We start from the raw sequence: 19,542 nt of genomic DNA, 5'->3' as shown, positions 1-19,542 counted from the left end.
AAATTGTATAACAATTAATGAGATGTGAGTATGAATCTAAAATAGTTTATACTTTATAGAAACAATGCATTTATGATGGATAGAATTGAAAAAATATCATCAAACTAATACTTTTAATATGAGTAATTTTTTCAAAAGAGACTTGTCTAGGGAGTATACCAATGATTTTATACTTTGAAATATTTTTTTAGCAAAGTGGAGACAGACTTATGAATAAGTAAATTTTTTTTGAGAGGCTAAGTTAAGTTGGGCATTGTCCACGAGAATATGACAACAATTACGTATTTGTATTTGTGACAGACCACATTCTAGTTGAGAGGTGTGTGACGGGTTATTTTGTTCTCCTTAGTTGGTCTCTTATTTCTCCAAAGACTAATAAACAATTTAATTTTTCTTACCGTCTAACACAAGCTAAATATTTACGAGACAGAATTTATAAGTTCTGAGATTAAGTATTTATATTTCATGTTCAACTCCCTTGATCTTTGTGACTGTATACAGACTAAGGAGTGTACAATTTTTCACTGATGGTTGCATTGGTAGATTAATCCCGTGGACATCCATGGAAACAATATGTTATAAAATTTATATTTCACCAGCAAGAAATAAAAAATAACTGCAAAGAACCAAGAACCATCTGAGTATACAATGATACAAAGCTAAAGCAGGAGTGTCGTCGGTGCTAGAACAGTTGCAGCATTTCTCTCAAACTACTAAAAAGAATAAGAAAATAGAATGGCGTCAAATGTAATCAATAATATATCTTAGAACTTGGACTGCATACCGGAGACAACCCTCTTGTCCACAAGGAATGCTTTGACAAGTATATCACTTGATATAGCTGGTTTTGAACCAAAAACAGCGTTTGCAATGCTAATGACTCCTGGATTTTGGCTGCTAAGACCTGCAATAGCCATGGCATTGCCCTTTCCTATGTTTCGCTGGTAGTGAATGAGACCAATAGGGAAGACAAACACATCACCCTTGTTGGAAGCGTAGATGGGCCTTGAACAAATATATAAAAGCTTTGTATAACACAAACACACACCTGTATATATTAATAACAATAATAAACTACAGCTTATATACTCTTGACACAAACACAAGGCTCCTGCCTTTTTCTTTAACAAAGAGCTTCGGCTCTGATTTTTTTTCTCAACTACAACTCTTCTTTTTCTTTTCTTTTTGTACATATTACAATACCTATTTGCAGCCTTTTTATAGGCTTGAACAAACATAAGGTTACATCATTGCTTACAGCATCATATTTATTATAACAACTAAACCGTGTATTGAGAACATATGCAGCCTACCTTTATTTGCTCCACAATTTTCTCCACACTGTGTATGCATGCATGTGCTTTGGATTTTCCTGCCTACCATATTTTCAGGAAGCTGTATGTGTCTCTCATCTTATTCACACTTGTATTTTATTTATTATGTTTATGGAGAGTTTGACTTCTAACACTCCCCCTCAAACTCGACTTTCCATTCCAAGCTTCTTTTTCATTTTTTGAAATACGTCCGGCTTCAACGGCTTTGTAAAAATATCTGCTAAATTTTCTTCAGTCCTACAATGTACCAACTCCACAATTTTTCCGTTCACCTGCTCTCGAATAAAATGATATTTTATGTTGATGTGCTTGCTGCGAGTGTGTGACACCGGATTTTTCGCGAGTGAAATAGCAGATTTATTATCCACATAAATAGTAATTGGATCTTCTTTGGCAAGATTTAATTCGCCCAATATATAGCCTAGCCACATAGCTTGACATGCGCATGCTGCTGCTGCGATGTACTCTGCCTCACATGTTGAGAGGGCAACTGTCTGTTGTTTCTTTGATGACCAAGAAAATATTGCTGAACCGATATGAAAAACATATCCTGATGTGCTTTTCCCGTCATCCAAATCTCCACCATAATCACTATCTGAGTAGCCAACTAATTTTGAATTTTGAGAATGCGTGTAAAACAGACCATGATCAAGTGTACCTTTTATATACCGCAAAATTCTTTTAGCTGCCATGAAGTGATCTTGCTTCGGCTTCTCCATGTACCTACTAACCAATCCAACTGTATACATAATATCTGGACGAGTGAAAGTTAGGTACCTCAAACTTCCAACCAAACTTTTGAATAATGTCGGATTTACCGACTCCCTTGTTGAGTCAATTCTGAGCTTTATGCTTGACTCTGCTGGCGTACTCACTGGCTTGCATTTCTCCATTCTGAATTTCTTTAAAATCTCCTCGGCATATTTTTTCTGCGACATAAAAATTCCATCTTTGCTTTGCTTCACCTCGACTCCAAGAAAGTAAGACATTTGACCAATATCTGTCATCTCAAATTCGTTAGTCATAACTTTCTTAAAATCATCGAACATACCAGGGTTGTTTCCAGTGAAGATCATGTCATCTACGTATAAGCAAACGATCATAATATCTCCCCCTGAATTTGTTTTTGTGTAGAGAGCATGCTCGTATGGACTCTTCACAAAACCATTTTTCTGAAAGTATTCATCAACCCTTGTGTTCCATGCTCGTGGGGCTTGTTTCAATCCGTAAAATGCTTTCTTCAGTCTGTAGACTTTATTTTCTTGGCCTTTTCGAACATATCCTGGAGGCTGCTCAATATAGACTTCTTCTTCGAGGTAACCATTCAAGAATGCTGACTTGACATCCATCTGAAAAATCTTCCACTGATTCTGAGCTGCAATTGCTGTAAGAAGTCTTATAGTATCAACTCTTGCAACTGGAGCGAACACCTCATCATAGTCAATGCCATATCTCTGTTTGTAGCCTTTAGCCACCAACCTTGCCTTGTACTTTTCAACTTCACCATCTTGATTGGTCTTTGTCTTGTAGACCCATTTGACACCAATGGCTTTGTGTCCTTCTGGAAGATCTGTGAGCTCCCAGGTATCATTCTTCTTGATTGCACCAATTTCGTCATCCATGGCTTTGTTCCATTTGCTTTCTTCAGAAGCTTCCTCAAATGTAACTGGATCACATTCAGCCATTAAACAAAATAAAGAATAATCAAATGTTGTTTGTACCGGACTTGTTGCTTCATAGATATTATCCAGACTCCGCATCTTCCTTGGTGCTCCCCCTGAACTGTTGCTTCCTCCTGTTGATGGTGTTGATGCGGGAGTTTGTTGATTTGGACTTTGTGGAGGTGTTGGATCATCATCTCCGTCATCTTCAATATTGGGGTCATCATCGTCATCATCATCATCATTAAAGAACAAACCTCTAACTTTTCTTTCTTCATCACTCCATCTCCAGTAATCTGATTCATCAAATTCAACATCTCGAGAAATGATTAAATTCTTCGTTAGTGGATTATACAGTCTGTATGCCTTGCTTCTTTTGTCATATCCGGTAAAGATGCATTTCTCGCCTTTATCATCCAGTTTCTTCCTTTTCTGATCTGGAACATGTGCATATGCAATGCACCCAAAGATTTTGAGATGTCCAACTGATGGTTTTCTACCACTCCATGCTTCATTTGGAGTTTTGTTTCTAACACTTTTTGTTGGACAACGATTCAACAGATAAACAGCACATAACACGGCTTCAGCCCAAAAAGTTCTTGGCATATGCTTTGCTTTCACCATGCTCCTTGCCATGTCAAGAATAGTGCGATTTTTTCTTTCTGCAACGCCATTTTGTTGAGGAGTATACGCCGTTGTCAACTGATGATTGATGCCATGTGCTCTACAGAAACTTCTGAATAAGTTTGAAGTATACTCGCCTCCTCTGTCTGATCTGAGTGTCTTCAAATAATGTCCACTTTGTTTTTCAGCCAGTGCTTTGAACTCCTTGAATTTATCAAGAGCCTCTGCTTTTTCTTTAATGATATATACCCAACTTTTCCTGCTAAAATCATCAATAAATGTTAGGTAATATCTGTTACCTCCGAGTGATGGGATATCAAACGGACCAGCAATATCAGTGTGGACAATCTCCAATGGCCTTCTGGCTCTCCATGATTTTCCAACAGGAAAACTTTGTCTGTGTTGCTTTCCTTTGACACATGCTTCACACAAATTTTCTGGTTCATTAATTTCTGGCAAGCCATCCACCATCTTTGTCTTTGACAATAATTTTAAGCCAGAAAATCCAAGATGACCATATCTTAAATGCCATAACCATGAGTCATTTTTAATGACCGACTTCAAGCACTTCTGCATTTTCGTCTGCATATCAAGTGTGAACAGACGATTCTTTGACATCTCCACATCTGCAATTAATTCTCGAACATGATTTCTGATGATGAGAGAATTATCCTGCATCTGAATATTATATCCTTTCTCCACAAGTTGGCCCAGACTGATGATATTACTTTTCAAAGCAGGTATATAATAAACATCATTTATATACCTTTTCTCACCATTCTTTGATACAATCGTAATTGTACCTTTCCCTTTAACAGGAATTTTTGAAGAATCGCCAAATGTAACTTCCCCGCTGACGGTTTCATCTATCTCCATAAATAAATCTTTGTGGCCAGTCATGTGATTGCTGGCCCCTGAGTCAAGATACCAAACATTCTTCTTGCTTTCCTCGTCTCCTTTATAAGTGAGGAACATTGCAGTACCAACATCTTTATCTTCTTTTGCTGCTGCAAAATGACTAGTTTCTTCCACCTTCGGGGATCTACACTCATAACTGAAATGGCCAAATTTATTACAGTTATAACACTGAAATTGAGATTTATCACCTCGTTGTTGAAATCCACCTCTTCCTCGGCCTCTAAAATTTTGAACACGACCAGATGATTGATAACTTCCCGAATTCTGGCCTCTATTGAAGGACTGCCTTCCTCGTCCTCGTCCACCTCGGTAGCCACCTCTAAAACCACCTCTGCCACGTGCAGAACTGCTACTGCCAGAACTGTCACTGATGGACACCTTACTTTGCAACGCCTTCTCCAAATGGCTTGCATCATCATACTGGTTCATTCGTTGCTCGTGGGCTTGAAGAGAACCTACGAGCTCATCAATGGAAATTGTGGATAGATCTTTTGACTCCTCAATTGATGTAACAACGTAATCAAATTTTCTTGTCAATGAACGGAGCAACTTTTCCATGACCCGGATATCATTAAGACTTTCACCGTTTCTTTTCATCTCGTTTGTCACCGTTTTCAAACGCGTAACAAATTCACCAATATTTTCGGAGCTTTTCATTTTTAAATTTTCGAACTCGCCACGTAGAACTTGGAGCCGCACCTTTTTAACTTTTTCGACACCCTGGAATGATTTCTGCAGAATCTCCCACGCATCTTTTGCTGTTTTTGCTTCAGAAATTTTTTCAAAGGTAGATTCATCAACACCTTGAAAAATTGTGAATAACGCCTTTTTATCTTTTTTACGGGACTCATTTAACGTCGTCTTCTCGGCATTTGGAAGAGCTGCTTCAGCGGCTGCATCCACGGGCTCGCTATACCCATTTTCCACAGTATCCCAGTTATCGTAAGAACCGAGTAACACCTTCATTTGTATACTCCAGTTCCCATAATTTGTTGCCGTCAATTTTGGAATTTGCGGTTGCATCATATTCGCCATTTTTCCTGAACAGAACCTTGGCTCGGATACCACTTGTTGGAAGCGTAGATGGGCCTTGAACAAATATATAAAAGCTTTATATAACACAAACACACACCTGTATATATTAATAACAATAATAAACTACAGCTTATATACTCTTGACACAAACACAAGGCTCCTGCCTTTTTCTTTAACAAAGAGCTTCGGCTCTGATTTTTTTTCTCAACTACAACTCTTCTTTTTCTTTTCTTTTTGTACATATTACAATACCTATTTGCAGCCTTTTTATAGGCTTGAACAAACATAAGGTTACATCATTGCTTACAGCATCATATTTATTATAACAACTAAACCGTGTATTGAGAACATATGCAGCCTACCTTTATTTGCTCCACAATTTTCTCCACACTGTGTATGCATGCATGTGCTTTGGATTTTCCTGCCTACCATATTTTCAGGAAGCTGTATGTGTCTCTCATCTTATTCACACTTGTATTTTATTTATTATGTTTATGGAGAGTTTGACTTCTAACAACCCTTGTGTAGTATTTTTGAAATTAATCGATTATCGGGATTTGAGGTGACGAAACCAACTTCAAGGCTTCCTTCCATGACGGTTAAGATCTCTGTGGCACGAGGATGTGTGTGAGGAGGATTGATGCCCCATGGTGCATAGTCAATGCGGACAAGGGAGATGCCTAGTGTATTTAGTCCTGGAATTTGGGTTGTGGCCACAGGAGTTACCCTAGAGCCAACTGCATTGCTTGTGTTACCTGATATATGAAGTCCGCTAAAGGAAAAGTCACTGGCTTGGACCATGCTTGGATTCTTGCATGCTAATCCATTAAGAAGCACTGCAAAATATAAGCACTGCATATTATCCATATATATCATAGGTATACTGGGTACTAGAAGCCGCTTAAAACTATAAATTCAATATATTTGGATGGAGGTACCATTGACATAAACAATAAAACTGTACTTGTAAATATTTTATACCTTGGCTGTTTGATTGAGCCACGCAAAAATCTTGAAGTGGACTATGGTCAGCTGCCATGGCAATGCAGAAAGAAAGAGCTAATAGGCCAACCAAGACAATCATATTTACCATTTCCTTTCAAATTTTGTGTAAACAGAGAGATGGGTTATGATTAAAAGTATATGCCTAAATGGCCACACAGGTGTTTCCTTATATACTGAGTGATATGTCCTATTTCCACCACGACTGCCGTCCTAAGTTTGGATTTCATGAAACAGTCGTACTCCCCTTGCATGCGTATCTAACGCCGAGTGGGAATTAACATGATTTAGACAGATCAAATAGTACTGTAAAAAGTTCATATTCAAATTAACGATAACACACACTGGCATGGACAATAATCTAGTCAACTAACCTTGGTGGGAGGACGGATTTGTACAAAACTAATACCATTGTTTACTTAATTTAATTGCATATATATTTCATTTGACGTAGTTCACAGACGCGTGCATGCATGAACTAGCAGCTGTATGATTGCCGTTTGATATATATACCCTCTGTCTTTCTCCACGAATTAGTAATGAGACCAAATTGAATCCGCACATCCATTTTTAAGTGTTTCAACGGCTGAATTTGAATCTTTCAAATGCACAGATAATTCCTAGTTCCTATTACATCACTTTAACCCAAAGTTATTATTTCATTAATGTTAATGGTTAAATATTTCAGACTACATAATTTTTTTTTTAATACTCAAAGTATAAGTGCTTTGTTTATTCTTATTTTTATTACATTTAATATTTTAATTCTTTTAAATTCAATAAAATCTGAATTATTATTTTCTATGAACTATTTATAACATTTTTTTCTTACCCTTGAGGAGCTTGAGTATTTATATTAATTGAAATTTTGGTGATGTGTGTTTCATTATTGAATTTATTTAATTTTAAATATTTCTCTATTTAGTAGTTCATCACCTAATATATTTACTTTATTTTAGGAAGTTTTTTAAAGAAGTTGTCCTCGTTTACAAATATAGAAAAATTATTATAATAATAAATAAATATTTTTGTACTCCCTAATTTGATATAGAGAGAGATTAATATATATATATATATATTACTCATTACTCCACCAAAACACATAATAATCCCACACACTAGCCTAAAGTTGTATTTTGGAAAGTGATCTTTGCCTGATTAATTCTATTATGAAATATCTATTATCCACAACTTATTGAAGGTAGCATTACTTTCTTAATCTAATTAGTTTTATGTCGTTTCCCAATTTTAGTAAAACTAAATGTATATATTTTAATTAGTTGACCTTGCCATTTGTTATGTGCACAATGGTCAGTTTAAAACCAGAAGCCAACTTAACTATACATAACGGACCACCATATAGCCGACCACCTTATCAAGAACGTGGTCGGTTTTAGGAAGAAGATGGTCGGTTATGTGCATAAACGGTCGGTTTTCTGGAAATTGTAATGGTAAAAAATGGTCGGTTATGTCGTCTGTCGGTCGGTTTTGAATCTAAATTTAAAAAAAAAATTGTAAGTTTTTTAGCAGTCTCATACTAAACCAATGACCAATTCAAATCAATAAAACACCCATTCTCTACACATCCAAATTAACAGAACACCAGTATACAATCAATACATCAAATCAACCAAAATACTAAATCTGATAAAACTCTACTATATAAAATGTCATAACCATAATATATCCAATCAAACAAAATACTAACTCAGATACTCGGAGCATCAAACCGCAAAGTAGCTTTAAAATCAACACAAAAAAGTATCACACTGCAAACATAGCAACATCCCATAAAGGAAAAACTTTTAAATTACAATCATCCCATAAACGATAAATTTAACTAATCCGACAAAGAAACTTCGAGCAATTCACCGTCTTTATCTTCCTTCCCACCATCCCCACCGACATCATCAACGTCCTCATCAGCTATCACCTCGTCCTCGGATGTATAATCCTTGTCATCTTCCAAAGCACACCGATTGTTTTGCTATATACAAAATTATAAACTAATAATAAAAAAGAAAGAAATTATTTGCAAATGAGAACAAATAATTAAACAACACAAATTAAGGTTATACCTCAGCAATCCGAGTTTCGGTTTTCTGGACGATGTCTTCAACCAAACTTCCAACAATGTGTACAATCTCACCACCGATTAGGTTATTCCATTGCAATCTTTGACTTGGATCGGAGGCTGGATCCAAGGCCTCAAAGGGCGGTACGAGCAAATGTGGCTATCTACTCATCGGATAGTTGACGAGCAAACCGACTTGGATTAGCACGAATCTTTGTAGGCCCGTTTCTCACGATGGCAAGATAGACATTGTCGGGGATGACTTCACGTTGTCTAGGAGCGGATTAGGATGAGCCGGCTTCATTCTGGGTGGAATCTCGGTAGCGCGTAGCTAATGTAGGCAAAAGATCGGTGACTCGAGCATTGGGGAATCAAACAACATTATTTTTATTTGGCTTTTTACCTTCGGGGACCCCCAATGCTTCCATCCACCAATCCCATGACTCATCTCTATCACCCATTTGTGTCACCTCTACGCGCATACGCTCAAGAATAGCGGCATATCGTTCCTACACAAGTTTCTAGTTTTATTGAAACAATTAAATCTATAAAATTAATAATAAAAATGAGAATGCGCACTTAATTCTATTTAATAAAAATGAGAATGCACATATAGACTTAAAAAAAATTCATTACCGGAATACGCATGGCAGCTGGAGTAGTGGAAACGGGATTTTCCAGATCCGATCCAACTCTCATATGACACTTATCCCAAACCAAAAGTCTAGTCGGTTTCTTCTTGTTTTTGTTCGTCATTACCTTTCAATATATTAAACAACTTATATTAGCACGGGCTTAGTTGACATTATTAAACGAAATAAATGTGTATATGTGTGTGTGCGCGTGTGTGCGTGTTTGAAAAAAATGTCATTACCTCTCGCACTTTGTTAAATGACCGAGCACCAGCACTATGAAATCTTTCAACTTGTTGCCGGTTAGCGAATCCAACCGCCGACCTATGTAAGTGCCCTTCATTTGTCTCCCAATACTCTAAAACCCTTGCATTAACCAACTGGGATTATGTTCTTCAAAGTCGGTAAAAGTATAAAAAGTCAGGTCACTCAAAACCTTCTCAATTCATTATTATAAAAAGTCAGAGGAATGCTCTACTCATTGATGCTGCTCATTGTTCATTGCTTCTTGCCGATTTCTTTTGTTACTTCTTAGATTGTTAAAGAATCAGGAACCATTTTATGTAAGGATGAAACCCATTTATGTTAGGGTTTTAAAGTTAGATATTTGTAAATATAAGTATGTTCTCAATATTAAAAATAGGTAGAGCATAAGGTTGAATTTATGTTGCAACCAAGAATAGTTGAAAAATAGGTAGACCTTTGGTTTTTTATGTAGAACAGCAAGTTTCGTTGTTTTTGTAAAAAATGGTTTGTTAAAATTGATCGAATTCAGTTGAATTTATGTTGCAACCAAGAATAGTTGAAATCAATTTTCGATTGCATAAGGTCGAATTTAACATTTTGGAGGTATTTTTAAATTTTTTCAAAAATATAATTTTTTGGGCGGGATTTTTAAATTGTTTCAAAAAAATAAATTCTTTGGGCGGGATTTACAAATTTAGGTGAAAAAATAAATTCGATTCCCTCGGTCGAATTTCTTCGATAAATTTTTTGAAGAATAGTTGAAAAATAGGTAGACCTTTGGTTTTTTATGTGCAAGTTTCGCTGTTTTTGTAAAAAATGGTTTGTTAAAATTGATCGAATTCGGTTGAATTTATGTTGCAACCAAGAATAGTTGAAATCAATTTTCGATTGCATAAGGTCGAATTTAACATTTTAGAGGTATTTTTAAATTTTTTCAAAAAAAATATTTTTTTGGGCGGGATTTTTTAATTCTTTCAAAAAAATAAATTCTTTGGGCGGGATTTACAAATTTAGGTGAAAAACTAAATTCTATTCCCTCGGTCGAATTTCTTCGATTAAATTTAAGCGTTCGTAAGTATCTGGTCGTAATTAGCTAGTCAATTTAGTTAAATACAACTGAACTCTTAAATTCGAATCCCTTTATTACAATAGATTTAAAATCGGTTGAATTACTTAAATTCGATCGCGTGAGGTCGAATTAAGCTAAATTTGACCAATTTTTTGGGTCAAATTTATATTTTTTTCTTGTAGTGGCCATTGATCAGGCGTCAGGAGACAATACAGACTAGTTAAAAGGCGGTGACACGGATTATGTGCAACGCCCCCAAATCCGGGGTCAGAGGATTTGGTCGTCATGATGAAACCTTAATCCAAAATAACTTGTTTAATCAACAAACAAATGACAACAGTTGAAATATAGCATCTACAACCCCAAACTAATCCAAGATCTTTTAGGTTACAGTTCTAGAAATAAGATATCCAATTTCATAAATAAATTTTTGTAACTTTATTTACAAACTCTTTTCAATATTTTAAATCTAATGCTAACCCGCTAGTATAACTTTGAAAGGAAGTATACTAGGCCCAATTATACAATCACACAACCATAATATATACAAACAACTTTCCACAATAGAACTTACTCTAGTTCCGCAAACCCTGGACCAACCATCTTTCAAAAGCTTTTTCTTTACTTTCTCAAATTACGCGGCTAAACAACGTAAGCTAATCCTCACTGGAAGGTTGAATTAAAAAAATATACAAGTATGAGCGAAAGAAATGCTCAGCAAGTTCATTATAACATATATATGGTCTTTTTGATATAAAACTGGCATCTGCAATAGAGCATAACATTTAAAATCATAATTGCTGAATCAGAAAAAATTAGTTAAGGAATCCCAGAATTGGTTCTTCGTCTATATTCAAAACTCTTTTGATGTTTATGAGCGAAATGCTTCAGCAATACTTTAAATCTCGATGCGAATAAAACTTATAAACCAGTGTTTACGGAAATATCATAAACAACAATATGAAACAGTCACTCTTGACTGAATCATAAACTTATATCCATTTTAATCAAAAAACCCAACATGCACTACTAGAAATTTGTCGATAGACATCGCTTATTAGCCGATGTCTATTTAAAATCCAAGCGATGTCTTTGCATGCGATGAGAAAGGTAGGTGCATTACACATCGCTTATTTGCCGATGTCTATACACAGTTTAGACATCGTTTTTCTTAACAATGTGATGTATTTTTCTTCAATGTATACCTTCACTATGGTTTCAGTTATTCATTCATATGTCTTGTATATCATTTTAAACTTATCACATATAAAGCAATATGATACATTAACATCGAAAAACTTGTTAAACTGATGTGTAACTTAACATATTACATCAGTCTTTTATCAGAAGCGATGTCGTACCTTTCTTTTTTTAATGGAACCGATGTCTTTGTGTGTGTTTAACATCAGTTCTTTCAAAATGTGATATCTATTATATTGTTTTACATCAGTCATTTCTTGTGAGCTGATATATGTGCCTGCTTATGACATCAGTTTATTGAATAAAATGTCTTATTTGACTACACTTTACATTAGTTATTTTGTTCATGAAGTGATGTTTGTTTATTTTTTTTATTCATGAATTCCCTGTTTCAATCAAATGCCCAACACCCAAACAAGAGTCATCCAAAAACATACCAACTGCCATTTTACCATTCCAAAACTAACCAAACCAAAACAAACATACATTCATTGATTTACCATAGATTATACCATTTACGTACATATATCCACCACCAACCAAACTTCATAATCCAAACAAACTACATAACTGCAATAGCAAGTACTAGACATCCATCATCGATCATTTACATAGTTCATCCCAAACAGAAATTTACCAACTAAAGTTCCCCCATTATATTTATCAACAAAAACCACTAGTAGCTCTTACAAATTCTTACAAATTCAGTCTACATAAAGGAGCTGCAGATTAGGCCTTTTTATAAGAAGGACTCGATATGGCTAAGAGTCTCACATCGAACCTCGTCCAGCTCAGCCTTGGCAACAGTCACCTTTCGATTCTTTTTCGACCACTGAAAAGTGTAACACACAGGAATTAGTAACAATGAATTCTACCACAAATTATATGTACACCAGTTATATCAAGAATGAATTAAGCAAAAAAATATACCTTTTTGATAAATGTCATTTCATTATCCATGGCAATTTCTTTCATATACCACATAACAATATAGCCGCATTCAGTTCCACCGGGCTGTTTGGGGCATCCCTATTTAATTCAAAAAACTCAGACCAATTAATAAGTAAATTAATGCCCCTATCTAACCGAAAAAACTTTGACTAATAAGTAAATTAATGCCCCTGGTTCTTACGGTAACATATCTGATAGTCGGTGCTTTATTTCCCCTTCCGGCCTGAATATTGAACGCAATCACAGCCCTGTCATCTTAGCAGTATCAATAACACAAATTGATTGATATCTCAATAATGAAAATAATCACTTGAAATTAAATGCAAATACCTTGATATTGTTTTTTCCAACTCGGGATAGGTAGTTGAACGAGGCAGAGGATTGAGTATGAAAACCTCGCCCGCCCAAATCAAAACCAATATCCAATGGCAGCTATTTTTTATAAATATTTATAATAAACAAAATTAATATCAGAATCATATCATTTTGAATTTCATGCTTATAAATAAATAAATAAAGCGATTTATAATAAATCTGAAGACATTTTTTATGTACTTACTTGCTATTATGTGGCATAAAAAAGAGACGATCAGGATTACCCTCTTTAAATCGACTAACCAAATTATCTTCAAAATTGTTGTTCAAGGTAAACGAGACTCCGGGATCACAGAAAGCAAATTGCTCCAAATTTTCATTTTCACAAACCATGCAATGCAAGTATCTGCATTGCAAATAAAATGAAATTATATAAAAAACAAGAATATAAATGCAGAAATTATCAACAAGAAGACAAGACAATAATTAAAAAATTTATACTACTCACGCCATGTATGCAGAAATTGCTGCTTGGCCAATCATTTTAAACTCAAGCAAAGCAATTATGTTTTCATGCAAAATGAAAATTCTTTTCTCAACACCAAACACCTCCGCATCGCACGGGATTTGAATGGAGTTTCCAGTGGACTTCATGAATGTCGTTGCATGTTTATACAACAACCGAAAGCGCTTCGGAACATTTTTATTGATTTCCATATTCACAAATAAGGACTGAACCTTATGCAAATCAGTTAAAGGATCCTTCCCTTTCCTTTTACTTTTCTGAAAATATTATCAAATTTATTAAAACAAATATAGAGTTAATATAATAGTGCGAGATCCAATAAAACATAGATGTAAAAATATATACCGCGGTAGCAGGGGCATCTGGGAATATGATTAAGTCGCGGGGCCATGAGACGTAGGAGCCAACAGCCTGCTCTACTGTTTCAATCTCACCGATATATGTAGAATGCAACTATTTAAGTTCAATGCTTAAACAGAGGTTACCTCTTCTTCTAACAATCCAACATAACCCTTTCTAGATGTGCGGCGAGGATATTTTCGATTGCTCACCCGCTCCATTTGTTTTTCACTAAGTGACTACAACAAACATTTTAAATAATATTATCATGCTATTTTTCCTAAAATATTTGAAATACATAAAAATATCAGTTCACAACATAAATAAAACACAGATATAAACACACGATCGATCTCTTTCGCGTATACCTTCCATGTCGAGGTAGTCCTTTCAGCAACAAAATTTTTCCAAGCCTCCTTACCAACAAAAGCATACTTCACTGGAGGCTTTCGTAGTTTCTTCTTCTGTCCAAGATACGGCTTAACATAATCCCTTGTTAAATTTGCTTTAAAATTTCTCCACTTTGCTCCTGCAGACCTGATCAGCCCCTTCTGAAGTTGCTTGGGGACTTTAAATGTCTCCTGAAACCAATGTTATGCTCTACATGAGTACAAGAAAATGCAAAATTTACAAAGTGCATAAGAAATTGCTTATTTATATACCTTCACATCGATCCATATTTTCTCCTTTAGTTCATCGAGTACCTTTGACCAGTTAGGATAATCAATCGGAATCATCGTCCTAGCCAACATTCCGGTGTAGGACTGTAGACTGTGCCTTGCATTCCCGACTGGAACTCCATGTGCATTGCATGATACCTTTGTTTTCTTGCCCTGCGCCTTCCTCACCACCACTTTGTGCATAGCGAAAACCCCTCGGGCAGATCCATACCTTTTCTTTGTAGTTTCGGAAGTAGTGACTGTTGCCTTCGTGTCTTCCATAGAATCCACATTTTCATCTTGAGGTTCTGTTTCCGGCTCCAAGCTTTTATCCACCTCCTCATCTGACTTGTCTTGTACTTTAGATATTTGTTTTTTATTTGCCATTTATCTTTTTCAATCTGAAAATTAAACATATATTTCATTAGTCACAAGCATATATAAATAGTTATAAACAGTCATAATTAAACTAGTGAAGTATGCATACATAAACAGTTATAAACAGTTATAAACAGTCAGACACGATGACTATATGCATTCATAAACAGTCATAAACATACGAAAATTCAAATAATATCATTAGGCATAAACAATGCTAAACAGTTACAAAAAAGGAGATACATGACTGCAAATAATATTATCACTTCTTAACCCAAGTGCCCTTAATATTTTCTCTAATATTTTTTACAACAGCTTCACCGATATCACATATAGGAATTTGGCAGCAGAATGGGGGATTTTCCATGGTTGTGTCTCCTAAATCATCGTCGTTATACACATCTTGGTAGTCTCGAGTTGTAGAGGTTAATACAACGGACCACTTGGCATCCACCGGATCTTCAATATAATAAACTTGCTTTACTTGATCCATAGACACATATTTATCTCTCTTGTGGCCTTGTCGACTTAGATCGACAAGTGTGAACCCAAGATCATCCACCTTAATTCCCTTGTCATTATCTGCCCAATTACATAAAAATAACGGGGCTTTGAATGCATAATAATCTAGCTCCCATATTTCTAAGATAACACCGTAAAATGTCAAGTCACTTTCTACAGGGTTCAAATCTTTAGCGCTAGACACTTGGACAGTTTTAGCAACTAAAGACACTCCGCTGTTTTGAACAACCCTCACACCATCTCGCTCTTTTGTAAAGTATCGGACCCCGTCTACTAGATAAGCTTCGTAAGTCAAAACTGAAAATGATGGTTTTCCGGCTATCCATCTTATTGTCTCTGAAACTCCTCCAGGATTCTCCTCCATTTCCCTACTAACCTACACATTTTCAGAAACAAAATACTTCTAAATTCCATATTACTACAGAGCAAATAAATTAGGCACAAATGAAACTATAAAAATACTAACTTTTTCTAGAAACCAATCGGCAAAAAGGCGATTGTGCTCTCTCAAGAGCCAATGAACACTTTTCTTTTTTTCTTGATGGATTCCCTCTAGATACTCCTTATACATTCTAACAGAAATTATATAATCATTAACTAGCCAGTAAATATATAATTTATATATTAATTGAACAGCCACAAAATTAATAAATTCTTACAAAATATATGGTTGTACTTCAATGTTGTTTAGAAGAACATGTAAATGAGCTTCATCCCGCTCTTTTTCATCGATTGATTTCATTGTCATAACAGATAATGGACCACTTAACTTGCCTTCATCTTTACGAAGACCAGCAGTGGTGCAAGCTTGCTTGACAAACTCTTGGCAGAATTCTACTGATTCTTCTCCCAGATAGCATTCAGCTATACATCCTTTGGGGTAATAACGGTTGCGTACGTAACTCTTCAACACCTTATTAAACCTCTCAAATGCATACATCCATCTATAAAATACCGGCCCACATAACCGTAATTCCCGAACCAAGTGCACTATGAGATGTATCATTATATCAAAAAATGATGCAGGAAAGATTTTTTCCAACTCACACAAAGTTACAATTACATCTGATTGCAATTTATCTAGTTTCGATACGTCTACAACTTTGCTGCACAAAGCATTAAAAAAGAAACACAACCTAATTATGGTGACCCTGACTTTTTTTGGAAGTACCACACGAATTGCAATAGGAAGCAGTTGTTGGAGTAAGATGTGGCAGTCGTGGGACTTCATCCCAAACATCTTTAATTCTTCCATGGAAACACAGTTTTTAATATTTGACGCGTGTCCATAAGGAAGTTTCATGTGCATTAACGATGACAACATTTTCTTTTTTTCTGCCTTGGACAAATTAAAAATCGAAGGGGGTAAGTAGGTTTTTTTTTCTCCTTTTTGTGGAGCTAGATCAGCCCTAACCCCCATGTCAATCATGTCAAGATGAGAAGCTTCACTATCTTTAGACTTAGATTTCATATTTAGTAGTGTGCCGATCAAGCTATCACACACGTTCTTCTCGACGTGCATGACATCTAAACAATGACGGACATGGTGAAACTTCCAATATTCTAATTCGAAAAAAACCGACTTTTTCTTCCATGGACAATCAACTTTCTTTGACTTCCTTACTTCCTTCCCAAACTGAAATTTAATTTTATCTTGCTACAATAAAACCTCTTCTCCAGACGAGGTTGACGTGCCTGCCCTAATTCTTGTTGTCCATTAAAAGCGGCCTTTTGCTTCCTATATGGATGATTCCTAGCCAAGTAACGCCGATGGCCTTGGTAACACATCTTCCTGTTATGGCTTAAATACTTGGCAACTGTATCATCAGCGCATACTGGACAACACATATAACCTTTATTAACGCATCCGAACAGATTTCCATATGCAGGAAAGTCATTTATTGTCCACAATAAAATTGCTTTTAAAGTGAAATATGACTTGGTGTATGCATCATAAACATTTGGTTCACCTTCTTCCCACAACTTCTTTAAATCATCGATTAAAGGCTGTAAATATACGTCAACGTCATTGCCAGGCTCATGTGGACCGAAAACTAAAATTGTTAGCATCATAAATTTCCTCTTTATACATAACCACAGAGGAAGATTATAAGTCACTAATACTATTGGCCAACAAGAGTATCTATTGGTTAGACCGTTAGTATGTGGGTTTATACCATCTGCAGACAACGCCAAACGAATATTTCGTGCATTACTACCGAAGGCAGGCCACCTATAGTCGATATTTCTCCAAGAAGGAGAGTCGGCTGGATGCCGCATCTTTCCGTCTTCTATTCGCTGCTTTGAGTGCCAGGTCATTAGTTCAGATGTAGAAGGAGATTTAAACATCCGTTTGAATCTCGGTATAATTGGAAAATACCACATTACTTTAGCAGGAACATTAATCCTTATTTTACCATCCTTTCCTAACTTCCAGCGAGATAAACGACACTTAGGACACTCGGAAGCATCAACGTTTACCCCCGATACAGTATGCAATTGTTTGGACATGAGTGATATTTTATGTATTCTAGGCCCAAGTCGGATAAGGTTTTCTTGGCTTCATATGCATTAGGTGGCATCACATTATCCTTAGGAAGGAGAGAGCCAACGGTAGACAGCAAATCGTTAAAGGCACTATCACTAATTCCGAACCTAGCTTTCCAATTGTGCAATTTTAGTATCGACTTCAACTTGGTACATTCACTACCCTCATACAAAGGTTGTTCAGCATCAGCCACAAATCTCCTAAACTGATATGACTCATTATTGTACTCACTCGAATTATATGCAGCATCACAAACATTGACTGTTTCTGATGCAAGGCCAGGGGAAGGTATCGGTGTGCGGGCAGACGTAGGTGCAGGGGCAGGCGTAGATGCAGGGGTCAGAGCATTTCTATTAACTGATGACCTACTTGCAGACCCTTTTGTATGCCAAATCCAATCAAGGTACCCCAGACTAAAACCATTTTCATATAAATGTCCCCTGATAATCTTAACTGCAAATTTTTTGAAGTTAGCACATCTTTTACAGGGGCAGGGGATTCTTTTAGGATCACTAGCATTTTCCTCGGCAAATATCAAAAACTCTTCAACCCCGATTTCATAGTCAAGTGTGTCTCTATCTTTGAAAATCCAAGTTTTGTCCATGCTATTCTCAAACTACCTGATTGTCAAATAACATATTAATTTACTATATACTATAGTACATTTACTACCTAGTATAATCAATATAAAATTCCTATATTCACTCATAAACCATGCTATTTACAACGACAAGCCCCAAACACAAATATATTTACAAACTACACAAACACAAATATATACAAGCACTTGTTATTACATGTAAATTCGTATTTTAACTTCACAAGGCCTATAAAACATAAAAAAATACAAAAATTTCTAAGAGGACAATTTGCAAACAGTTTTAGACAAATAACTACACATACAACTACACATGCAACAACTACACATTTCAATTTCACATGCATACATACAACTACATAAATGTATACATGCAGCCCAAACAAATATAAATAGATATGTAAAGAAGAATATACCTAACAAAGCAAGCTCCAAAATCCCAAAAAACTAACTCCGAAGCCCAAAATCCAACTTAACTCCAAGCTCCGAGCTTTAAGCTTTAACAAACCCTTAGCTCCAAGATTTAAGCTCCAACAAACTCTACTCCTCACCTTAAACTTCAATGAACACACTTCACTCCTTAATCTTCGAATCTGTCACAAAAATTGAAACAAATGAGAAAAAAGAACATTTGAAAGTAAGAGATGAGTTGAAGAAATTGAGAGCTTTAATTGGAGATTGAAAGTCTAATCGGAAATTGAATACATTTAAGAGTTCTAGGTTTAGCTATGAGCAGTCGAGAGAAAGGGGAAATGAGGTGAATGTTTTGTCTGAAAATGCAAAACCCGTTTTGTTTTGTAATTTTTTTGTTTTTGTTTTGATTTTGATTTATTTTTAATTTTATGTTATAATCTTATTATAGTGAATGAGTGATAGGCGGGAGGGGAAATATACTAAGGGGGGAAAGGAAA

The 19,542-nt window shown here is 35.7% G+C and overlaps 2 protein-coding genes across 2 annotated transcripts; both read right to left on the bottom strand.

Annotated features, from left to right (window-relative positions):
- Positions 1-599: 599 nt before the first annotated feature.
- LOC141670581 (putative germin-like protein 2-1) lies at positions 600-6,671 on the bottom strand. Its single transcript, XM_074476512.1, has 3 exons — positions 6,554-6,671; positions 6,104-6,408; positions 600-995 (listed from the first exon to the last, which is right to left on the bottom strand). Exons 1-3 carry the CDS (start codon positions 6,663-6,665, stop codon positions 765-767), a joined length of 648 nt encoding a protein of 215 aa, XP_074332613.1. The 5' UTR covers positions 6,666-6,671; the 3' UTR covers positions 600-764.
- An 8,554-nt stretch (positions 6,672-15,225) lies between these two features.
- Positions 15,226-17,804, bottom strand: LOC141673790 (uncharacterized). The gene is made up of 4 exons (XM_074480529.1): positions 17,155-17,804; positions 16,145-16,591; positions 15,952-16,057; positions 15,226-15,861 (listed from the first exon to the last, which is right to left on the bottom strand). Exons 1-4 carry the CDS (start codon positions 17,802-17,804, stop codon positions 15,226-15,228), a joined length of 1,839 nt encoding a protein of 612 aa, XP_074336630.1.
- Positions 17,805-19,542: the final 1,738 nt, after the last annotated feature.

The sequence above is a fragment of the Apium graveolens genome, chromosome 7 (assembly GCF_009905375.1).
Source record: "Apium graveolens cultivar Ventura chromosome 7, ASM990537v1, whole genome shotgun sequence".
NCBI lineage: Eukaryota > Viridiplantae > Streptophyta > Magnoliopsida > Apiales > Apiaceae > Apium > Apium graveolens.
The sequence above is the reverse complement of the archived record's forward strand: the minus strand, read 5'-3'. Positions and strand labels throughout refer to the sequence as shown.

Excerpts from the sequence above, each read along its gene's own strand:
- LOC141670581 (XM_074476512.1), bottom strand. The coding sequence starts at position 6,665 with ATGGTAAATATGATTGTCTTGGTTGGCCTATTAGCTCTTTCTTTCTGC. Across the intron at positions 6,409-6,553 it reads GGCTCAATCAAACAGCCAAG|TGCTTCTTAATGGATTAGCA; the intron begins GTATAAAATATT and ends TATATTTTGCAG. Across the intron at positions 996-6,103 it reads ATAATCGATTAATTTCAAAA|GCTTCCAACAAGGGTGATGT; the intron begins ATACTACACAAG and ends AGGCCCATCTAC.
- LOC141673790 (XM_074480529.1), bottom strand. The coding sequence starts at position 17,804 with ATGACCTGGCACTCAAAGCAGCGAATAGAAGACGGAAAGATGCGGCAT. Across the intron at positions 16,592-17,154 it reads CAACCTCGTCTGGAGAAGAG|CAAAGTTGTAGACGTATCGA; the intron begins GTTTTATTGTAG and ends TGCTTTGTGCAG. Across the intron at positions 15,862-15,951 it reads CCGATTGGTTTCTAGAAAAA|GTTAGTAGGGAAATGGAGGA; the intron begins GTTAGTATTTTT and ends GAAAATGTGTAG.